General features: G+C 38.4%; 1 protein-coding gene and 1 pseudogene across 1 annotated transcript in view; one reads left to right on the top strand and one right to left on the bottom strand.

The window, feature by feature from the left end:
* Nucleotides 1-18905, top strand: part of Ten-a (tenascin accessory) — a 57289-nt gene extending 38384 nt beyond the window's left edge. The window contains exons 6-8 of the mRNA XM_065238140.1: nt 14048-15423; nt 15504-15853; nt 16231-18905. Of these exons, the coding sequence (XP_065094212.1) occupies nt 14048-15423; nt 15504-15853; nt 16231-18905 (4401 nt within the window). The remainder of the gene's footprint in view (nt 1-14047; nt 15424-15503; nt 15854-16230) is intronic.
* A 2873-nt stretch (nt 18906-21778) lies between these two features.
* On the bottom strand, nt 21779-22804 carry LOC135714768 (uncharacterized; annotated as a pseudogene).
* Nucleotides 22805-23817: the final 1013 nt, after the last annotated feature.

The raw sequence follows: 23817 nt of genomic DNA, 5'->3' as shown, positions 1-23817 counted from the left end.
TTATTATTTTTTTTTGTATTACTTAGGGTGATCCAAAACTCTGTTAATAGTATATAATCATTTTTTTTTTTTTCTTTTTCTTGATTTTTTTTTTCTTTTGCATGTATTACTCTTTAGTAGAGTGAAACTATATCAACTTGTTTTTACATATATATATATATATATATATATAATATATATATATATAATATATATATATATATATATATATATTTTATTTTTTTTTCTATTTTTGATATTATTTAAATATACTGCAATTATTTGTAAAAAAAAATTACAAAAAACACCATTGCGGCGATATTTAACCGCAATGGATGAAAATGATAAAGGCGGGGGATGGTCGCTTTCCATCTCAGACGACGAAACTCTTAATTCCACCTCACACGAAAGTCTCGAGGAAGTTGTGGAAATGGAATGGACGTTCCAGTTGACTCGCTCTCCAGCAAAAATACTGGAGCATATCCCAAGAAAATGTACCGCCCACAACCCTCTTCCCCACCATCTCCTCCTCGTCCACCTGCACCCCCCACACCATTGCCCCCGAAAACCTCTGTGCTCCCCCGCCTAAAGGCTTACCCAGAAGCTTCGAAAGGCCCATGGGTTGTTTTTTTCCGGCCCAAACAAAAACCTTTGAATATTCCGAGGATCTCTAAGGATCTAACAACACATTTTTCGGCCGTTACCGATATTTTCAAGGTAACACAAATAAAACTGCGCGTTACCGTTGATGACCGGAAGCAGGCTAACCAAATTGTTGCGTGCGAGCTTTTTTCATTGGAATACCGAGTCTACATACCCAGTAGTGAGGTAGAAATTGAAGGAGTGGTCACCGAAGCGAGTTTGACTAGTGAAGATTTCTTGGGTCCCGATTCCTTCGGAATCTTTAAAAAACGTGCTTTGCCGAAGGTGAAGATATTGGACTGCCTTCAAATGCAGTCAGTACCCATCGTGGGCTCAAAAAAATCTTATTCCTTGTCGAACTCGTTTCGTGTGACCTTTTCGGGTTCAGCGTTACCTCACTACGTCGCTATAGGCAAGGTTCGACTGCCTGTACGTCTGTTTGTACCTCGGGTAATGAACTGCTCTAAATGTAAACAACTTGGTCACACATCGGACTACTGCTCGAACAAACCACGCTGCGATCAGTGTGGCGAGCAACATCAAGAGGGCCCTTGCGGTGCTCCTCCAAAATGCGTGTACTGCAAGGAGAGCCTGTATACCCTGACTGACTGCCCGAGGTATAAACAGCAGGGAGACAAAATTTAGCGGTCTCTGCAAGCTCGCTTCAAGAGAACAATAGCAGAACTCTTAAAGAATACCGCTTCACCTTCCCAGACCACACCAAAAAACAGTAACACGTTTTCCATTTTGCCAGTTGATGATCTAGACTCTGACTCAGAGGGCGGTGAGGGTAGTCCGTTTGTCTTTGAAGGCAATACGAGAAAACGAGCAAAACAACACACCACCGAAAAGCCTCGTAAGGCCACTCGTACGGACCACCCTTCCACCTTGGAAAAATCAAGAGGTAACGGAAATGCACCGAAACCCATTCCACCGGGCTTTAAACCTTGTAATTACACGGACAGAAAATTGTTTGCATTGAACCAAACAAAACTTTAGTTGTATTTAAACAAACAATTCCGGTTGAAATTATATTGCATTTTGTTGTTTCAATAATACTTATTCATATAAATTCAAAGTAGGATTCTTTTTGTTTTAATAAGCCACTTTTCAACTGCAACTATTGTAAAAATAACTATATTCTATTATTAATCCAACAATAGTTCATTTTAATTTAGCATTTATTTGCTGTGTCCATTCCCCGGGCCATGAATGCAAAAATAACTACCAACCATTCCCTCGTTTTCACCCGGACAAAAGTGTAAACAATAACAAAACTTGTGAATTTCGGGAAATAAGTGCAAAATTTCCGAAAATCTTGAGACTTGAGGTAAGTAAGTATGCTGCAGTTCAAGCTGCAGTTGCTAAATATAATCAATTTTCTGTTTTTTTCCTTGATTTTTTTTTTCGTCGATCTTGTTTTCCGTACTGAGTACCAATGCTCCTGACGCCAGGAAGGCAGCTCCCACACCTGGACCCTACATATCGACCCATCAACTAATTAACCGGGGACCAACGGCTTTACTTCCCTTCCGAAGGATGATCAGTGAAAAAGATAACAAAACATAAAAAAAAATGCCATATTATTTCCGGAGTGATTTGAGATTTGGGCGTAATTGCATTTGTAAACAAATACGTCAATCACCGATTTCTCGCGAATAAAAGCTCAATCTCGAAAAGTATTAACACTATGCGGTAGAGGAATGATTCCTCTATCATTTGGTATAGTTTGTTTGTGAGATTGAGCTTTTATTCAAAAGAAATCAGTGATTGACGTGTTTGTTTTCAAAAGCAATTACACCCAAATCTCAAATCACCCCGGATTTTTGAATCAATAAACATATTTTTATTTCTACTGCGTGAATTTTCAGACTTCATAAAATAAATATGATTGAATCAACAAGAAATCTCTTTTAAAAACAAACATATTTTTATTGTTGACCCAGCTGCCAAATTTGACAGCTTACGTCAAAACCATGAAAGCTCTTGTAAATTCGAAAAGATTTTCTTTTTGATTTAACAATCCATGGGTTTTGAGGAACAAAAATACTGGATTGTTGAAACAATAATGATTTCTTTTTGCAGCCAAAACAAAATGAAATTCTTATTGATTTTACGTCAAATATTATTACGTTTAAAATATTTTTTTCTGCGTGTATGACAAGAACTTTCCGTCACTTGCAGGATCATCTAAAACCCCAGATGTCCCAGTTTTTCGGCCAGAAAAGCAGCTGAATATTCAGCAAGAACATGCCCCCATGTTCACGTTTTCTGGTATTGTGGATAGCTTCTTCAGTATATTCAATATCTCTGACTCAACGAGGAGCATTATTAATTTAGTGCTGCCAATGGTGAAAAATCTTTTGAAGCAACTAGCTTCTAGGTGGTCCTTCCTTGCATCGATTATATCCTTTGATGGATAATTCTCCGAATAGGTCGGGGATATGATCTCTGTTCTTCAGTGGAACTGTAGAAGTCTTATGCCAAAACTTGACACATTTAAATTTTTAGTTAACAATTCACTTTCTGATGCATTTGCCCTTTGTGAAACATGGCTCTCTTCAGACAACGATCTTGCTTTCCACGATTTCAACATTATTCGCCTTGATCGGGCAGATTCGTATGGAGGGGTGCTTCTGGGGATCAACAAGCTCCATTCCATCTACAGAATCGATCTGCCTTCGATGACAGGCATTGAAGTTGTTGCATGTCAGGTTAATATTCGAGGTAAATGCCTCAGTATTGCCTCAGTATATCTTCCACCGCGAACTGCGATTTCTCGTCAAAGTTTCTCGGATATCTACACGGCTATGCCGGAGCCACGGTTGATCTTGGGAGATTTTAACTCTCACGGTACAGGCTGGGGGGAACTGTACGACGACAACCGCTCAACCTTGATATACGACATGTGCGGCTTCTTCAAAATGACAATTCTGAACACCGGGGAAGCAACACGAGTAGCCTAACCTCCAGCAAAAATAAGCAGATTAGACCTCTCACTTTGTTCGAGTTCACTATCGTTGGATTGTTCGTGGAAAGTAATTCAAGATCCCTACGGTAGTGACCATTTGCCAATCAAAATTTCTATTACCAATGGTTCATCTTCTACTCGCTTGGTCGACATCGCGTTCGATCTTACGAAAAACATTGACAGGCGAAAATTCGCGACCGCTGTTCTTGATGCCAGTCAATCGGTTGACGTGCTTCCTCCGCTGGACGAGTACTCCTTTCTCGCGCGTGTCATCATCGATTGTGCGCTGCGAGCACAGACGAAACGTGTTCCGGGTGTTTCCGTCCGCAAGCGACCTCCCACCCCGTGGTGGGATAAGGATTGCACCGACGCAAACAGCGAGAAGTCCGCCGCGTTTAAACGCTTCCGCAAACACGGTAAGGTCGGGGATTTCGAGCGGTACACCGACCTCGAGAAAACCTTTAAGGACTTAATTAAAGCAAAAAAACGCGGTTACTGGCGTCGGTTCGTCGATGGTTTGTCGCGAGAGACTTCCATGAGAACACTCTGGAATGTCGGCAGGAGAATGCGAAACGCGTCATCACCGATTAACGAAGACAAGGAGTACTCGGACAGTTGGATATTCAGCTTTGCGCGGAAAGTTTGCCCGGATTCGGTGTCGGTTCAAACCAACGTTCGTGATCGTCCGTCGGGTAATAACGAAATAGATTCCCCGTTTTCGATGGTGGAATTCTCACTTGCTCTCCTTTCATGTAACAACTCAGCTCCAGGAATGGATAGAATCAAGTTTAACTTGCTCAAAAATCTCCCAGACGTCGCGAAGAGACGCTTGTTGAACTTATTCAATCAATTTCTGGAGCACAACATTGTTCCGGATGACTGGAGGCAGGTAAGAGTTATCGCCATTCGAAAACCCGGTAAACCCGCGTCGGATTATAACTCGTACCGTCCCATCGCGATGCTGTCCTGTATACGGAAATTGTTGGAGAAAATGATTCTTTTTCGTCTAGACAAATGGGTCGAGTCGAATGGTTTACTTTCAGATACGCAATTTGGATTTCGGAGAGGCAAAGGAACGAGCGACTGTCTTGCGTTGCTTTCAACTGAAATTCAACTGGCCTATGCGCAAAAACAGCAAATGGGTTCAGTTTTCTTGGACAAGGGGGCTTTTGATTCTGTTTGTATCGACGTCCTTTCGGATAAACTCCACGATAGTGGGCTTTAACCAATTATGAACAACTATTTGAGCAACTTGTTGTCTGAGAAATATATGAGCTTCTCTCATGGAAACTCGACAACTTCACGAATTAGTTACATGGGTCTCCCCCAGGGCTCATGTTTAAGCCCCCTTCTTTATAATTTTTATGTAAAAGACATTGATGGTTGTCTTGATGAAAATTGCACGCTAAGGCAGCTTGCAGATGATGGAGTTGTGTCCGTTATAGGGCCAAGTGCACCGGACCTGCAAGGACCATTGCAAGATACCTTAGACAATTTGTCTACTTGGGCTATGAAGCTGGGTATCGAATTCTCTCCGGAGAAAACTGAGTTGGTTGTTTTTTCTAGGAAGCATCATCCTGCACAGTTACAGCTTCAGCTAAAGGGTAGAACAATCACTCAAAGTATATCTTTCAAGTATTTAGGTGTCTGGTTCGATTCCAAAAGCACGTGGGGAAAACATATTGCGTATGTGAAACAAAAATGCCAACAAAGAATCAATTTTCTTCGTACAATTACTGGAACTTGGTGGGGAGCACACCTGGAAGATCTGATCAGGTTGTATCGAACAACCATCTTGTCGGTTCTAAAGTACGGTAACTTCTGTTTTCAATCCGCGACGAAAACACATATCCTGAAGCTGCAACGGGTTCAATACCGTTGCCTCCGAATCGCGCTTGGCTGTATGCACTCGACGCATACGATGAGCCTCGAAGTACTCGCGGGTGTTCTCCCACTGACAGATCGTTTCGCGGAACTGTCCTTCCGGTTTCTTATCCGTTGTGAAGTAATGAACCCATTGGTAATAGAAAACTTTGAGAAGCTGCTCTACAGAAATCCTCAAACAAGATTCATGAGTCTCTTTTACGAGTACATGACGCTGGAGATTGGCCCTTCTTCATTCAATTCCACTCGTGTTTGCCTCCAAGACTTTTATAGTTCCTCTGTAAATTTTGATCTGACCATGTTGCAAGAAATCCGTGGAATACCAGATCACCATCGGTCGATGGTTGTTCCCTTAATTTTTGCAAACAAGTACCACCATGTTAGTAACAATAAGAGTTTTTTCACAGATGGGTCAACTATAAACGCTTCCACTAGATTTGGAGTATTCAACGAATTTCATAGCGCCTCATATCAACTGCAAAAACCCTGTTCCGTATACGTTGCGGAACTAGCAGCCATATTCTACGCAGTGCCTCACTACCATCTGATCACTATTTTATTTTTACAGATAGCCTTAGCTCGTTGGAGGCTATTCGATCAATGAGGCCAATGAAGCACTCCTCGTATTTCCTGACCGAAATCCGAGCAAAATTGAGTACTTTATCTAACTGCTCCTATACTATCAACTTAGTTTGGGTCCCATCTCATTGCTCAATTCCGGGTAATGAGAAAGCGGACTCACTAGCTAAGGTGGGCGCTATGGAAGGCGATATTTTTGATCGACAAATCGCCTTTGCGGAATTTTTCTCAATTACCCGTCAGCACGTCCTCACCAACTGGCAACAAAAATGGAATGAGAGTGATCTGGGAAGATGGTTACATTCTATTCTCCCACAGGTGTCGAACAAGCCATGGTTCAAAGGATTGAACATGAGCCGTGACTTTATACGTGTCATATCAAGGCTCATGTCCAATCACTACTCGTTAGACTCGCATTTCTTCCGAATCGGGCTCGCAGGCAGCAATTTGTGCGCTTGTGGTAGTGGCTATCACGATATCGACCACGTGCTTTGGTCATGCACTTTACATTGTGTTGCTAGATCCGAGTTATCCGCATCCCTCAGGGCCCGAGGAAAACAACCTTTGCGGCCCGTTAGAGACATCTTGGCGAGCCGAGATCTCGAATATTTTAATTTAATTTATGTGTTTTTAAAACGGATCGATCTGAGGATTTAGTAGTTAGTGTCATCTTGTGTTCCCCAAGTTGTTAGCTGCCCATCGGTGTACCCCCATGTTTGTCTTTTTCATCAGTTGGTCGCTTAGTTCGAGATAAAAAGCACATTGCTCTCCAAACCTTGTGTTCTCAATCCCTACCCTGCCATCCATTTGTTAAAATTTGTTACCCCTAACCTCGAGATAGCCGCGAGTAATCGGCCCCCGCTTTACTAACGTTAGTTTTAAGAAACTTTGTAATCTAAACAATGAATATCGGCTCCGCAAAGCTACGGCAAATGAGCCTGGAAAAATAAACGCATTATAAAAAAAAAAAAGCACTGAATCACCGTCGCGGAGATGAACCAGCCTGCGGCTGAAAATCTCCTAAATAGAGATAATAATAATAATGAATCACCGTCCTTCAAACTATTTCTATTTTCCACAGATAACGACTTAGACTGCTTACTGTTAGTGACTGATGAAGATATGCTTGAGTAGCTCTTTAAATATCAGTTTTTGCTACCGAAATAAATATTCTTACCAAGTGGCTAGGTATCAATGAAGAATCAGATGGTACCTAAGTATGCAATTAGGTACCAGACATTCAGTGGCTTGATTTTCAACGCTTGTTGTATAGAGACTTGTGCGTCTGATTGAAAAACTGTGAACTGCAAAGTTTAAGGAAATTAATTGGGCTTTTCGTTAAAAATATTATATATTTTAACACTAACGAATATTATAAATATAAACACTAGCGAACAACATCTCAAAAGGGTAATAATTGCTCAAATTATGCGATAAGTAAATTTTAACCTACGAGTATCTCGAAAATAACAACTTTGGGCAATTTAAGCATTATAAGCTTTTTTGTTGTAAATTTAATGTATTTTAATAATAATACCATTTCAAAGATGTTTGATAACTGTAAGTAGTATTTTGGAAATAATGCATAACTTTTTTTTTGTGAGTTGCCCAGCAAACGCACATTGTCAATAAGTAGCACTTTATGTAATCTACAATATAAATATAAAAAAAATGCAATTTGAGTAATTAATTTTTTTTTTATAATTTTGATTTTTTTTTTTCTAAATAACAAAATAACTTTTTACAGTGTATATTTGTTCTTGAAAGGTACAATACTTGTCCGCAACTTCGCCCACGACACCATCTCGATCAAACAAATTGTTCGCGAGATATATGTTTTTCTATTGATGCGTATCATTTTTGCATAAGCCCTTTTCAAGTGTTAGTCGTGTACAAAACTAAGGAACCAAATATGTAAAATGACATTTTGGACATTAATAAACAACTGTGAAAAATAACAAGTAATTCTATAAACATCGATCCGAAACGATTTGCGAATCTTAGAGCTCTTTGTTGTGCAGTTTTGTTTTGTTTCGTGCGTAAAAGTTCAAAATGAAGCGCAAAGCAAATCTTTGCAACAATGTTTCGAGGAATGGTTTGCTTTATCTTTCCTTCTTCCGTTGTCCGCGAAATAAATCGGAATATGGAGTATGGAAAGCGTTTTGTGCTCATAATTTTACATTTCTCCCTCAAACAATACCATGATGACGTCATGCTCGTTTGGCTACACTAACTGACAGTTCGTTTGGCTACATTATTCTTTTCCTCCGCTTATCTATGGAATCTATAGTATCTATAGTGACATTGGGCCTAGGGGGTGACATTGACACTGCTGTTTCAGTTTAATATGTATGCCCCTGAGAGGCCTCTTCGTCAACACGACTTTCTGTTTTTGGGATCACGGCGCCGAAATTATATACAACACAAGCCAATTCGGGCAATCAGCCGGCAATTCAACAACTTCTTTTATATGTTCGACTTCAATGTATCAGCTGACGTGTTTAGTCATCGGTTACTTGGCCTTTTCCGTACCGTTGACCGTAACTAGTTAGTTTAAGTTTTATTTATTTAGACAAAACTTGTCAGTTGAATTTTTCAATACACAAATAAACAAATAAACAATCGTTTGGCTGCTGGTTACATTATTAAAGAGCTTTGGGTGTTATTTGGCTGGCAGAAAGGTGAGCGAACGTTCAATGAAAATTTAGTCTTAATCAAAAATAATGTATGGTGGTCCTGAAAAGAATCGTTATGTGGTGTTGGTTGAGTAATGCTGATCTATTAGGGTGTTTAACACAGATGAGACTGACGAGCTTATGTTGTTTGGAACGAGGGTTACGCGCTTGGCATTAGCTACTCAGTAGCGGTGCGGCTTCTTCCTCTTTCTTCGGTGAATGGACGCTCATGTGGGCTGCAGCTCGCTGCTTGCGGGCAGCCTATCTATCGTTGTGTACTGGAGAACAATGTTCAACGCCACACGCCGGAAGCACTGCTGCTGCTGATAACGACCGACCGGACACCACCACACACGGTGATTGAATAAGCACCCTTCGGCGAGACCGGATTGAATTCGATTTTGACATCTGTGTTAGGGAAAGCGCTTTTTGCAGGCAATCAGTGATAATTTTGATCACCATTGCAACATTTGTGTAGTTTTCAATAGGGACCCATTGTTCATTTTAACAGATTTGTAGAAAAATTTATAATCAATAGGCTTGTTTAGAATTAAAATCCATCCAATAGCGGATGGATTTTAATTCTAAACAAGTCAATCGATAAGAAATTTGGTCTGTGGTCTGTCAATAGCGACAGACCACTTTTCGTAACGCGGTCGATTTTGGTTTTTTTGAAAATGCACACCCAATATGTTGCCGAAAGACGTAACTCTACGCCAAAAACTGACCCAGGACCGCACTTATTTTGTGTCACTGGTTTCAGGAGGTTTGAGATACCTATTATAATGTAGCAATAAGTAAGATGTTGTATCCAAGACACGACCGTAGATTTGACGTTGACACTTGTTCCCATCACGGAAACGCCTCATTTTCTGATGATAAAATTACCCATGTTGGTGCACAAAACGCACGGAATTTTTAAGGTTATACAATAGATAATAAATAAGCGAAAATGTATTTGAGGAATTTCTTGCTAAAATCTTCCATTCGCGAGATTTTTGCGATCAATCATACAAGTTCGAGATTTTTTTGCTTTTCTCTAGCAACATGGAGAAAACGTTTCCTTAATTCAAAGTGTTTCTGGGTACTTGACAAGGTCATGTGGTATTCGGTCATTGTGAGAATTTTAACGCTATTAACAGAGTTATAAGTGGTCAAAATCTGACCACTTTTCGTAACGCAGCCGATTTAGTTTTTTTTCTAATTGCACCCCCAATATGTTGCTGAAAGATGTAATCCTACGTCAAAAAAATCTGGAGAATCGAATGCAACTAGTTTTGCCTAGAGTAAACTACCGCAAGTGCAGCATTTTGCCTGTTTCTTCCCATTTTCAGCCTAAATTAACAGTTATTTGGTTTTATATGCATCTGGGTGTGATCTACATATAGCTCTAAATTATGTAAATGTTCAATGTCCCAAAAATTTAAACATCATTTAACGTATTTCATCCGTTTCCACTTTGTGCTGCATATATTTAAGTTTACAACAAACATAAAACAACATAGAAAACCTAAAAAAAGATTTTTCTTATTTTGGCCAGCTTTATGTTCTAGGTACTCATATATGCAGCGTTGAGAACCATATCAGTTCGGTTGGAGCAGTGATATCCCAATTAGGTCTTCGCTATTTAGCTAGACTTTCGCAGAACTGATTTTGCTGCTTTGAGCCACTCCCAAGTAACAATTTGGGTTTTATGAGGATTCTGTAGACCATTATTTAGACTAGTGGACTGCTGTGAACCTCAATAAAACTTGCAATGTTACTTGGGCTCACTGGCCCAAGCAAATAAAACGGATTTTTGTACAGAAGTGCTTTTGATACCAGGAAATCCAACAATGGTAATGATTATAGTCGCTTTAGGTATAGTCTGGCAGACAGAATCTCGGGAACTAATTGAGCTGTCAAATAGCGGAGCCAATCGAGCATATCACGACCAACAACAGAAAAGAGCAAATCACCTTTTGCAAATAAATCTGCAAATTGGTAACTCCTCAACATCCGCTGACGTTTAAATTGCTATTATGAGCTATGTAAATCTGGAGTAACAGATAGCTGGAACCTTATAAATGTTCTAAATGCAACCTAAATGTATACTTCCCCCAATCATAACGTGCGAATAGTGCATAGTTGTATGAAACACAAAGCATTTTGCAAAAAGCATAAAACTTACGAGGCGGCGCATTTTACCCCTGCCAGTGATGAATGCATATTTTTACATGATGTTTTCGGTAACACAAAAAAATATTCGCTGAAGCAGAATGTTTATGTTTGATTAAAATGTATTGGGAATTTATCATTTCCTTAGGGGAGGGGCATGTTGATGATGATGATGATCCCACCTAATACTTCTACAAAGGTTTGAGCTGGACGATTTATCTTTAATAATTATCCTATGAAAATTTAACCAGGTTTGCAAACAAAATCGATCTGGTTACAGTTACAGATATAAATTCCCTCTAGAGTTTACAGTTGTTTCACAGCGATATACCTTTTTGTCCACCTAAAATATTCATAAGTATTACAAGCAATCAAGAGTTAATGAACAATAAACAAAGCATCCTATTACACTAGCAACCCCGCAGTCTGCGTTACCCTCCGTTCCCCTACCAACTGGCATCGTACCGCTTTGGGTTCCGGTTTGACTTTGATTAGAAAGCCTAGAAGAAGCGTTTCCAAAATGCTTGAAACTCTGACTGGGAAACTAAGCCGTGGTCGTTAACCCTTAGTCTATAGCATCTGTTTCATTGGAAGCAAAGCGCACCGATATCGTCATCATAAAAAGTTCCTATGGTGACGATTTTAGTGACCTTTTTGGCGCATTCTGTTTTCAATGAAACAGTAAATATCTCAAAGGTAAAGCCAAGTTCATGGCAAAAATCCTTCAAAACGTGTATTTAATAAAATTAAAAATATGTCTCGGCTAGGAGGCAGGCCACTTCCATTTACTTAACACGAAGAACTAACTGACCCATACTATTCCTTGTATTATTTAAACTAAATCTGCTTCGAATTTTGTCATAAATATATGTCATGAGTGCTTTAGCAATGAAAAATGACAATAATTGTCATTTGTTAACACTACTATTTTGCAACATCAGATACGTTCTATTCTTCTTTGGCTTTATTACATCCCTACTAGGACTTTACACTGACCTTCAACTTATACCGAATTTGTTTTTGATTTGAGTCCAACTTTACGCCATAATGACTTATAAAAAATGTTTTTTTCATGTGAATTTTCTTTGAAAAATTAGAAGAAATGTGATTTATTTTAGATTGTTGATACCTCTTTTTTTTATTTTTGAAAAATCAAAACGAAATTATTTTTTTCGGGGCGGTGAACTTCCCCTTAAGATAGGTTTTGTTATTACTCTGTAGTTTGAACAAAACATAGGAAACAAAATTTTTGTAATTGTCCTTCGATTGCGGAACAGAGATCGACGGAAAATGAAGGAACGAGATGAAATTTTGGACGATTGGAATGTTGGTTCATGCACGATTGGAATGTTGGTTCATGATGATCTAAAATTTTTCCGTGTGATTGTTTCTCCCACTGACTGTGTCGCGTTGCAAGAAGATATACATCGTGTGATAGTCTGGTGCGGTGACAACGGCATGCGCGTAAACAGCAAAAAGTGCAAAATAATATCCTTCACTCGCTGCAACATCGTTATTCACCATCAATATTACATGGGGCCGGATTCTCTAGAACGTGCAATTTCAATCTGTGATCTAGATATTACGATCGATTCGAAGCTAAGGTTTAACGAACACATAAACATCGTAACTGCTAAAGCATATACTGTGCTTGGTTTTATTCGTCGTCATGCTTCTGGTTTCACCGATGTTTATTGTCTCAAGACGCTATTCTGCTCGCTGGTTCGCAGCATTTTAGAATATGCTTCCCCGGTTTGGTCTCCATTTTACGTTACGCATATCCTTGCGGTTGAAAGGATTCAGAAAAGTTTTATAAGGTTTGCATTGCGTCAGCTCCCCTGGAATGATCCAGTCAATCTTCCAAGTTATCCCGACCGATGCAAGCTGATTGATTTGGAATCCCTCTCTGCCAGGCGTCTCAAATTGCAACGACTGTTTATCTTTGACCTCATAACAGGAAACGTGGACTGTCCTGAACTTTTGGAACTGATTCCATGGAATACTCCTCCTCGACGATTCCGTAATTCCCCGTTGCTTGCAATTCCATTTCACAGAACGAACTTTGGATTCAATAATTGTTTTAATTCTTGTTTGCGTTCCTTTAATGATGTTTGTAGCGAGTTTGATTTTATTTTGACCAAACATGTGTTTAGTGCTAGAATAAGGCGTTTAGATTAAATTAGGTTTTAAGTAATGAGTCTGTACGACGTAGTCGAAGATGGTGATCAAATAAACAAATAAATGATGTTAAATAACTGCTCAATAGATTGAAAATATATCTTTTCAGGAGTATTGCAGGAGTAATGCATTACATACATCAAATTGCGATCTTCGGCAAGGTAGTGCCGAATCAATCAATTGTAGGATTTTGCTTTCTTTTTCTTCATTCCTATTACGTACCAGCGGCTGCCCTCCTCTTAGTGTTCATTGAACAGCTGACGGTTAGTTACAAACTTTCTAAGTCTGTCCCATTTTTGTATTCGTATTTACCCGAAAATTTATTAAACAAATCCACCGCCTCTGGTATGGTATGCCACGCCTGTAGTACTGAAGATCTGGCCACATGGCTCGGTCTGCAAATTCTGAAAATATTAACTCAATTCTATGCATCATATTCAGTGTTGGAAAAATATAAAAAAATCAAATCTCATCAAAAAACAAAATCACGCTTGATTTTCGTAGACAAAAATCTACAAGCAAACAACTGCGGTTTATATTGCAAGCTGGTGATAGCAAAGTTCGGGATATTAAGTTAACAAAACTCACCAAGCTGTGGTGAGATTGAGTTCCTTGGTTTTGGCTTTATCCCCGAACGCAACAGAAACTTCCATATCAGCTAGTAACAGTCGCTTCGTGCCTGCCATCGTTGAAGATAAAAATGAGATAGCATTATTATACCTTCTCTTTCTAAGAAAACGAGGTGCAATAAATCATTTTTGCATCGATTCTACTCTCAGCTTCAACTTTACACGGTGCGAATAATCTCGCAATATCAAAGGATATTTTGCTCCAATTTCACGCGTGATATTAAGAGCGTATGAGAGCGAAAAAAATATCAATTCCCTAATTATTTTGCCATAACTGATCATACTACTACATCACTAAAATATGCAATACGCTTGATTTGAAGAGTAAAGCTTTTACTGTTTATCTTCAACAGATTGTTCAAGAGTCTATCCAAATTCCTGGTTCGGATCTTCACCTTACCTATCAAACATCGCAGGCATCAGGCTACAAGAGCATAGTGCGGATGCAATTAACACACGACCAAATACCTGAAACGCTCACCCATGTACACATTGGAGTACAAATCGAAGGATCTTTGCACGTTAAGACCTATGAAGCGGATCCCAACTTGAGCTACATCTTTGCATGGAACAAACGAAATGTGTACAAACAGAAAGTTTATGGAACGGCAGTCGCCAGGATTTCCATTGGCTATCAACATTCTACCTGTAAAGATATTGTATGGGAGACTCAGACAGCAAAACTACAAGGCTTTGAAGTAGATATATCGGATATCGGCGGTTGGGGCTTGGATATTCACCATCATTACAATTTCCATGAAGGCATATTGCAAAAGGGTGACGGAACAACATTACATTTTAAAGAGTATCCACGAATTGTTAAACAAGTAATGGGAGATGGTCAGCAACGGCAACTTAACTGTAAAGACCATTGCAATGGCCTGTCTAAACATGCTAGACTATTAACCCCAGTAGCGCTCACATCGGGCCCTGACGGAAGTCTTTACGTGGGTGATTTTAACCTTGTGCGTCGAATAACTACTAACGGCAGTGTTTTTACCATTCTGGAGCTGGAAACAACACAGGTAGCCTACCAGTATTATTTAAGTGTGTCTCCAGCGGATGGGCACTTGTACATTTCTGATCCAGAAAAGCATAAAATACTAAGAGTGGTACAATTAGAAAATGTTCCTGATCCTACAGCAAACAGTGATGTAGTGGTAGGAAGCGGACAGCGATGTATACCTGGAGATGAGGAAAATTGTGGCGATGGGGGTCCAGCCAAACAAGCACGATTATCTCATCCAAAAGGAATTGCCATAGCAGCCGATAAAACCATGTATATTGCTGATGGAACAAACATAAGAGCAGTTGATCCAAAAGGCATAATTCATACTCTGATAGGTCACCATGGACATCACAACCACTGGAGTCCAGCTCCTTGTCGCGGAGCTCTACTTGCGACCAGAGCCCAACTGCAATGGCCCACAGGACTTGCTCTTAATCCACTTGACGGTTCCCTCCATTTTATCGACGATCGACTTGTGTTGAAACTAAGCGCTGATATGAAAATCAAAGTGGTGGCCGGTGTTCCTCTTCATTGCAATGGAAATGATGAAAATAATAAAACAAATTCAGATGATGTCCTTGGCACGGTGGTAGCAATGGCTTTTGCGCCATCAGGCGATTTATACATTGCTGATACCGATTCAAGGAGGGTTAATTCTATACGTGTAGTTGACTCAACAGGAAACATGCGCTCATTTGCAGGCAGAATAGAAAACGGAGCGTAAGTATTGAACAAATACATTGCATACTACGACTCAATGTTAATTGTTAACCGCATAATTCTGAACATTTCCATTACAGGCAATGTGAGTGTAACGGTGCCAATAATAGCAACAGCCAAAGTCTCAATGGTTATAATTACAGTACAATTACGCCAGTTACAATGAATCCTGTAAAGTATGGTGGCAGTGGTGTTAGTCCTGGTTCTACAATGCCACAGAACCCTTCTGTAACGATGATGATGACCGGGTGTTTATGTAATAATTACGGTAGTTTTAAAAATTATCAAGGTAGTGCCAGCAGCAGTAAGAGCAAAAAAGAGGACATGCCCACAGTGCAACCCGAAACGGTTTTATCATCTAACATCAAATTTCAAGCTATCTCAGCAATTGCAGTTGCTCAAGATGGTGTCATTAACATTGCGGATCAAGGTATGTTGAATGATTTGTATAGAATGTTTTTGTCTCATTTACATAATGTATGTATGATGTCAGTTTTGACTCATAACTTGGCGCTGGTGGTTTAGTGGTAAGCGTGAGCCCAGTGTGTCTGGGATCAATCCCAGTCGATATCGTTGGGATTTTACGACAAAAAACAAGTAAGGTCGTTGGTCCTGGCCCATATTTTGATAGGTTTGATAAGGTCCCAGGTTTCTTGTCACCTGGATATCTTGAATATAAGATTAAAAAGATTGGCAATATTTTATTGAGTACAGGAATTAAATTTGATAATCAACCGCATACGCCATGGGCGATATAATTTGGTTATATGTTTGACTCATTCTTTGTTTTTCTTCATCTTTTATCAGGATCTCTTCGGATCGTTGCACTGCAGCACTACCTGCCGCAGCATGACACAAACGGGGAATTTCAAATTCCGTACACACCGACAAACGAAATTTATGTCTTCAACCGCTACGGGCAACACGTTGCAACAAAGGATCTCTCTTCTGGGAAAACACGTTATTCATTTCTCTATTCGAAGAACACCAGCTTCGGAAAATTATCGACCGTTACCGATAGCTCGGGAAATAAAATACAATTTTTACGCGATTACAGCAATGTCGTGAGCTCAATTGAGAATACCCAGGATCACAAATCAGAACTGAAAATCTCTTCTAACGGTATGCTAACAAAAATTATTGAACGGAAAGGAAAATCCGAGCTGCAATTCGATTATGACAGCAATAGTGGTTTACTTCTTAGTCGAACCGGAAACAGTGAAACGTTCATCTATCAGTATGACGAATATGGACGTGTAACAAATGCCATCCTACCGAGTGGAGAGGCTTTCAAAATAACAACCGTTTTGGGAGAGAAAAATGATGATTTGGGAGTACAAATAAGCGAAAGCATTAATTCTCACTTTGCACAGGAGCAAGCAACATCAACTGTGTTCTCACTGACCGGCGGGATAAAGAACGCGATTATCGTAAAGGATGCCGAAGTGACCAATGCGAAAATAAACCACATCAACAGTACGCTATCGGTTTCACGCACCGATAATATTGGCATAGAATCAGCGGCCGTTGCCGCCCATCCATACTTGGAGAAAATTATGCCAATTGAAGCTGAGATGTTGCCAATGTGGTCTCACCAGACTGTTAAGATGGGAGATAACTTAATCAATTCGATGTATTCAAAGTACAGCTATGTGACCAATGAAAATAACCGTATACCACAGCAGCGATTCAGCCGAGAAATTTGGATAAATAATAGCCGAGCGATAAGAATAGATTATGAACAACTGCAAAACCGAGAAACCTTTTTGAACAAGTATGATGAAATCATACTGACAATATTATACGACCAATCTGGTCTGCCAATATCGTACTATCCAGGCGGTGAGACTAGTAGGTTCTATCCTTTGAACATTACTTATGATCGATTCAATCGAGTAGAAGGATGGCAGTGGGGACCTGCAGAGCTGAAATATAACTACGACATGAATGGCTTACTTTCAGAAGTAACTAGCCAACAAGACGGAATTATTTCGTATTCCTACAATGAATTAAACCTGTTATCTGAAATTTCATTGGGAAGTCAACGCAAGTTTAAACTATCTTATGATACGAACGGGGGCCTGCGACATATTACTCTACCAAGTGGTACGAAACATTCATTCAGTATTCAACCATCCATCGGATTTGTACGGTTGACTTATACTCCGCCTGGCAGCAATAAACCCTATCTTCAGCACTATTCCTATTCTGGTGCACTACTGCAGACTATATATCCTGGTGACGGAGCACGGATAGTGTATCGCTACAACAGTGCAAATCTTGTATCGGAAATTGTTCATGGTGATGGTCGTAGCGAGTTTAGTTATGCAACGGCTTCCAGTATGCCATCGGCAGTTGTTCATACAGAACGTGATTTGGAATATCGTTGGGACTTTGACTACGTGGGGGGTCTTTTAATGGAAGAAAGGATAGACTTTTCGGCAAAAACAGGATTGTCTAATGCCAAATTTAGTTACGAATATGACAACAACTTTCGCTTGACATCAATTCAAGGACGTATTGGGGGACAAAATCTACAAAATCAAATTTTGGCATATAGTGAAAAAACCGGTAGTTTATCTCAAATTGGACAGTTCAAAGTATCCAATCCAACTGTTAACCAAACCACCGTCGGAGACGGTACGGCTACGTTCGCTCGTACAATCAATGGCCGTTTTCTGGAAACTCTTATTACGGTAATGATTCATCGAATGGCGGTATTTCGGATGGAATTCACACACGATATACATGGTCGAATTTCTCAAACACGAACATACACTCGCAATGTAGGCGTTAATACATACACAAACGTAAAAAATTACACCTGGGACTGTGACGGACAGTTGATAGGCGTTGAAGCACAAGAGCCATGGGGCTTCCGATATGATGATAATGGCAACATGCTTTCATTAACCTACCGAGGTAATACTATTCCTATGGAGTACAGTAGTACGGATCGAATATTGAAATTCGGTGAAGGACCCTACAAATACGAAGCTCGTGGTTTAGTGGCTCAAAATGCCCGTGAAGAACGCTTCCATTACAATACACAAGGTCTGCTGATAAGAGCAACAAAACGGGGACGCTTTGATGTGCGTTACTATTATGACCATTTGAATCGGTTAATCACCAGGAAGGATAATTTCGGAAACGTTACACAATTTTTTTACAACGATCAGGAACGCCTGAATGAGGTAAGCCAGATCTACTCACCTCGTGATGGAAAATTGATGTCTCTTACATACGACGATCGTGGCCATTTGATATACGCACAAGTTTACCGACACAAATACTATATTGCAACGGACCAATGCGGAACACCGGTAATGATGTTCAATCAGTACGGAGAAGGAATTCGAGAAATTATGCGATCCCCATATGGGCACATAGTATACGATTCGAATCCCTATTTGTACATGCCGATTGATTTTTGTGGCGGAATACTTGACCAGGTGAGTTTGAAGCTATGTTTTATAAATTAGTTTATTAAATAACAAATTTCGCAACAAATCATGTTTTTTTTTTTACTTTTATCAAAATTTCTGAAAATCATGAGGGGGAAATAAAAAAAAATTGTGTTTTTATGCTGCATAGAGGAAATTTCGTGCTTTTTAAAAAATTGTAACACGTTTTATCGCTTGCTTATGATCTGTTTGTTTAATTGGGACCGTGATCCGGAGTAAATTGATCACCGGGGTTAATTTGATCGGAATGCCTTGTGTTCTCAATATATTATTTGATGATAACGATTAAATGACAAATTTAAGCGGAACTCTTCGGTAAAATTTAAAAAATCTGTGAAAAATTCAAAGTTGAGAAAATGTGTTACGAAAATTTACAGACTAACTTCTGTTAACCCCGTGTAATGATGAAAAATAAAAATTTTCGATTTTATCCAATCTTTACGAATAACAGTCATTTGAATTTTAACCGAGTCAGTAATACAAAAATCCACTAAAAATACTAACTCCTGTAAAAAAAATCTAAGTGCGTATACAGAAGCAGCGAAGCTCAACACTCCTCCATCGAAACAGCACCGCAGCTGAGCTGCGAGTGCTATGAAATAAAAAGGACATCGACTTATTACCACTATCTACTTCTCTCCCTTCCGCTCTCAGAATTCGCCGATTCGGTGTCTCTCATTGTGTTTTCTGCTGAGACTGATCAATATTCGATACCGCGAAACATCTCCGCAGTTATGTTTTCTTTCGGCGCAGGAGATGTGCGGTAATCAAAAGTTAAGAATGTAGCTAAACATTTACAATAACATACTACCAAATTTTCATGTGCGTAGTCCACTGCAACAGCCGAACGTACGAACGAATAGGGTGACTATAGCGCATTTTATGAAAACGTCACAAGTTTTTATGGCTGTTTTAAATCAATAATTACGAAGAAACCATAAAGCCTACAAGGTTACTATCAAAGGCACAAATCTAGGGAACTGCATGGAAAATGTTTTGTAGAACAACTAAATAAACAGAAATGAAAATTTTCAACTTAAAAACACTAAAATGTATGAAATTTCACCATTTTGTTTTTGGTACTTTCAAAATACTTTTCAATTTTAATGTATGATAATTAACTTTAATCGAGTTCTTTTTCAAAGAGCATTGATAGCTAAGACTTTAATCTTTCATTTGGTATGTTGAAATCAGAAAAACATTAAGATTAAAAAAATATAGCTAACCAAAGTTGGCAATACAAAAAAACATAAAATGTTGAATAACTCACTTAGCAGTCATTTCCGACCCTATGTTTCATGGGGATTTTTTCATAACCTTAAGAGCTCTATCTACCCTGAAAATATGTAAAACCCGGAACCAAACACCCTGTATATATATAGCCATTCCATAGCAAAACGATATACTGGTTCTCAGCATTTCGTAACAATTGACAGTTTTGTTCCATATCGAAAAGTATTACATCCGTATTTTTTTTATTTTCTCATTAGGGTGACCATTTTCCTTTTAGGGTGGTCAAAAAAATCGATTTTTTTCTATTTTATCCAAAAATGGCTTTTTTTTTTTAATCACAGCTTTTGAACCATTGAACCGATTTGAACGATCAAAATATCAAATGAAAGGTAATTAAAAATAATTTTCAGAAATAATATATTTTTTTTTTTTTGAAAATTGGAGTTTTGTAAAGAAGAACTTTGATTGTATTTGTTTTTTTTTATGGTTTCCATGGTTTGTAGACAATGGGCGTAACATGTTTTTTTTTTTTTTTTGAAAATCTAGGCTTTTCTTCACAACATATCAAAAAATCAGCGATGTATTTGTCTTAGTTTTTGAGTTTGGATTTTTTGAAATTATCACGTTTAGAAATTTCGCTAATTACTCCAATACGACTAGATTACCCTGCGTCTCCATTGATACATATCGAATGTTACATGGTTACATTACTTACTTATTTCAATTTATTCATATTCATAGCATAGGAATTCAAATAGAATATATTTATATTAAATTTGGGTAGTACATCTTTCACGGACTGTTTGGAACTCCTATGCTCCATGCTTTGATAAGACAATCTTATGGTTTCCAACTATGCACATGGCTAGTTTGAAATAAAATTAATTAATTTTTTTTTTTTTTTTTTATTTGTAGACATAAAACATGCTTAAATATACTTTCAAAGTTTCACAGAATGTTCTTCTTCTGAGAACGAGAATCGTTTCACAATAATATAATTTTCATTTTCTGGCCTAAAACTATGATATGACTGTGTTCCGGAAATTTGTTTGACACGATTATAACGAGTTTGAAGTTTTCTTTCCATCGCTTTATGATCTGCGTCTGAAAAAAATCCATAGTGCATTTTTGAATCGATTTTAGAAATTGCCCATGTATAAAGCTCTTTAGCAGTTGTAATGAGATGCCCCTGCAAACTTGCCTTAGCAGCATTTCGTTTCAAGACTCCTCCCAAAGCATCACATGGACCTTTACCGTGGCATGTGGCGAAAAAGTTCCACTCTGCATCTATACCAAAGTCCTTTTTAAAATGGCACAAATTAAAAGCTGTCATCTTATTTTTGTACTGACTGCCTGATCCATCTGAGAAAAACTTAATTTTCTTAAGGCTGGGTATCTTACTCTTGATTAAATTTATACAATTAACTACGAATAATCGAACTGAAACATGGTTGTGCTTGGTAAACTCCGCGATTGCAGTGAAACTAGTAAACATTAAATCTTTGATATGATCATTTCTATAATAAAATGGATGTATAGTGCACTGTGCGTTTGCCTCAATGAAATCCTTGTACAGCGTCTTGTACAACAAATAAAAAGTTTTCAGAAAAATTATATATTATTATACATTCCGTTACTTTCAAGTTACTTTTGACATATTAAAAGTATTTACCTTGCTGTTCAGCTATGAAATTATGTGGTGATAAATCGGATAGCTTTTCCAAAAACATGTCTATAAACTGTTGAGTTTCCAACTCCACTAAATCCATGATACAACGATCAGCTTGACGCCATTGTTTAAATTTTAAGGATCCCACATTTCCATCGGTCAGGATAGTAACCATTTCTGAAGTCAAATTTTGTATACCTGGGCAATGTTCACACATTTTTAACCAACACTGTTTTCTGTTAGGTTGGTGCAAATAATTTTAAAAAACAAGTCATGGTATGATTTCACATCAGCTGGAAGTGAGTTTCTATCATGAAGAGTTTTAAAAATTAATTTATCATTTTGGTGGTAAACACACATACAAACAGTATGTGTGCCACTCGTTTCTGCCAGAATGCAATGCTTAGGGCGGTTACTTGCAAACATTGAAAACCCTATTTTAGTTGCGGGATATTGATCCTTGAAAATGGCATAAACTTCTTGCAAATTACACAATACTAATCTTCGTTGTATATAAACCTTACCATCAACATTTTTTGTAATAACATAGTCGCGTTTTCCTGGATAGGCTCGGCTTATTTCGTCAATGGTATAGAAATCACGCACGAGTGATAAATTTTCTTCTGCTAAAGACGCCCTGCTCAGCTTTCTTCATGGTGTCGTCATTATCCCCTTGTCCTCCTGTAGTGTTTTGGTCCGATCCGCCATATATTGAGAAACACCGAATTCCTTCGTTATTTTATATGCTGACCAGCTTCTAGGTAAAGTCGTGAGAATGCGATACTTCTCATTATTATCATGAGTTTCTAGAAACTTTTCCTTGAGTTGCTGAATGATTTCATCATCGTTTGTAGTAGGCATACTGCCAGTACTTCTGATCGATTGTAAACTGGGTGCTTCTAGTGACTCTCAAAATGAAGTTAAAAAACATATTTGACATTACTGTAAACACTACACTACATTCGAGCCTGACGTTACAAAGTTTTCAGATTGCTATAATGTGACGTCATGCTCGTTTGACTCATGGCTACCAATGTAAATACATTTTTTAAATACAATATTCACCTTGGCTGTTGACAGCAGGAACTCCAGATGGTCCAGCGGTGGGCTCTTCGGGTGCGGGTTTATACAGTTTGAGGTGGCAATTTCTGCATATGAAGGAACTGCCATCTAATTTCACTTTTTTCTTCACCGCATGAACTTGAAGAGCTTGGGAAGATTCATCTTTAAAGCATTTGAAACCCACAAACAACAACAAGAATATTTAAAACTCTTTGTTTATAAAACACTGGCTGTACAGAATATCTTTGGATTAACAGAGCTTTTGTTTCCTCACTTCTAAGTTCATCCTTAAATATACCACCATGCATTGTACCTACGAACGAACACCTTACCTACCAAGTTTTCCGTATGATTTTAGCATGTGCTCTGTCTAGGTAGCTATTTACTTGGGGAAGTATTCACTTTGAATAAACAAGACTATAAAAGCAGAAGCAGAAAATTGATTTGGCTTATGTGACTATGTCAGCTATGCACCAATGGAGACGCAGGGTAATCTAGTCGTATTGGAGTAATGAGTGAAATTTCTTAACATGATAATTAAAAAAAGTCGTAACCAAAAAACGAAGACAAAGACATCGATGATTTTTTGATATGTTGTGTAGAAAAGCCTAAATTTTCAAAAAAAAAAATATAAAAACGTGTTACGCCCATTGTCTACATACCATGAAAACCATAAAAAAAACCAATAAAATCAAAGTTCTTCTTTACAAGGTGGAGGCGAACCAGCCCAAGGCTGAAAGCCTCATTAATAAAGTTAAATAATAATAATAATTCTTCTTTACAAAACTCCAATTTTCAAACAAAAAATATATTTTTTTCAAATCTGTTCAATGGTTCAAAAGTTATGATTTTTAAAAAAAATGCCATTTTTGGAACAAATAGAAAAAAAATCGATTTTTTGGACCACCCTTACAGGAAAAGGTCACTCTAATGAGAAAATAAAAAAATACGGCTCAAATATTTTTC

The sequence above is a fragment of the Ochlerotatus camptorhynchus genome, unplaced genomic scaffold, assembly GCF_037179485.1.
Source record: "Ochlerotatus camptorhynchus isolate MF236.1 unplaced genomic scaffold, CSIRO-AGI_Acam_v1.1 ptg000712l, whole genome shotgun sequence".
In the NCBI taxonomy this organism is placed as follows: Eukaryota; Metazoa; Arthropoda; class Insecta; order Diptera; family Culicidae; genus Ochlerotatus; species Ochlerotatus camptorhynchus.
This window is presented reverse-complemented; position numbering and strand designations above follow the sequence as displayed.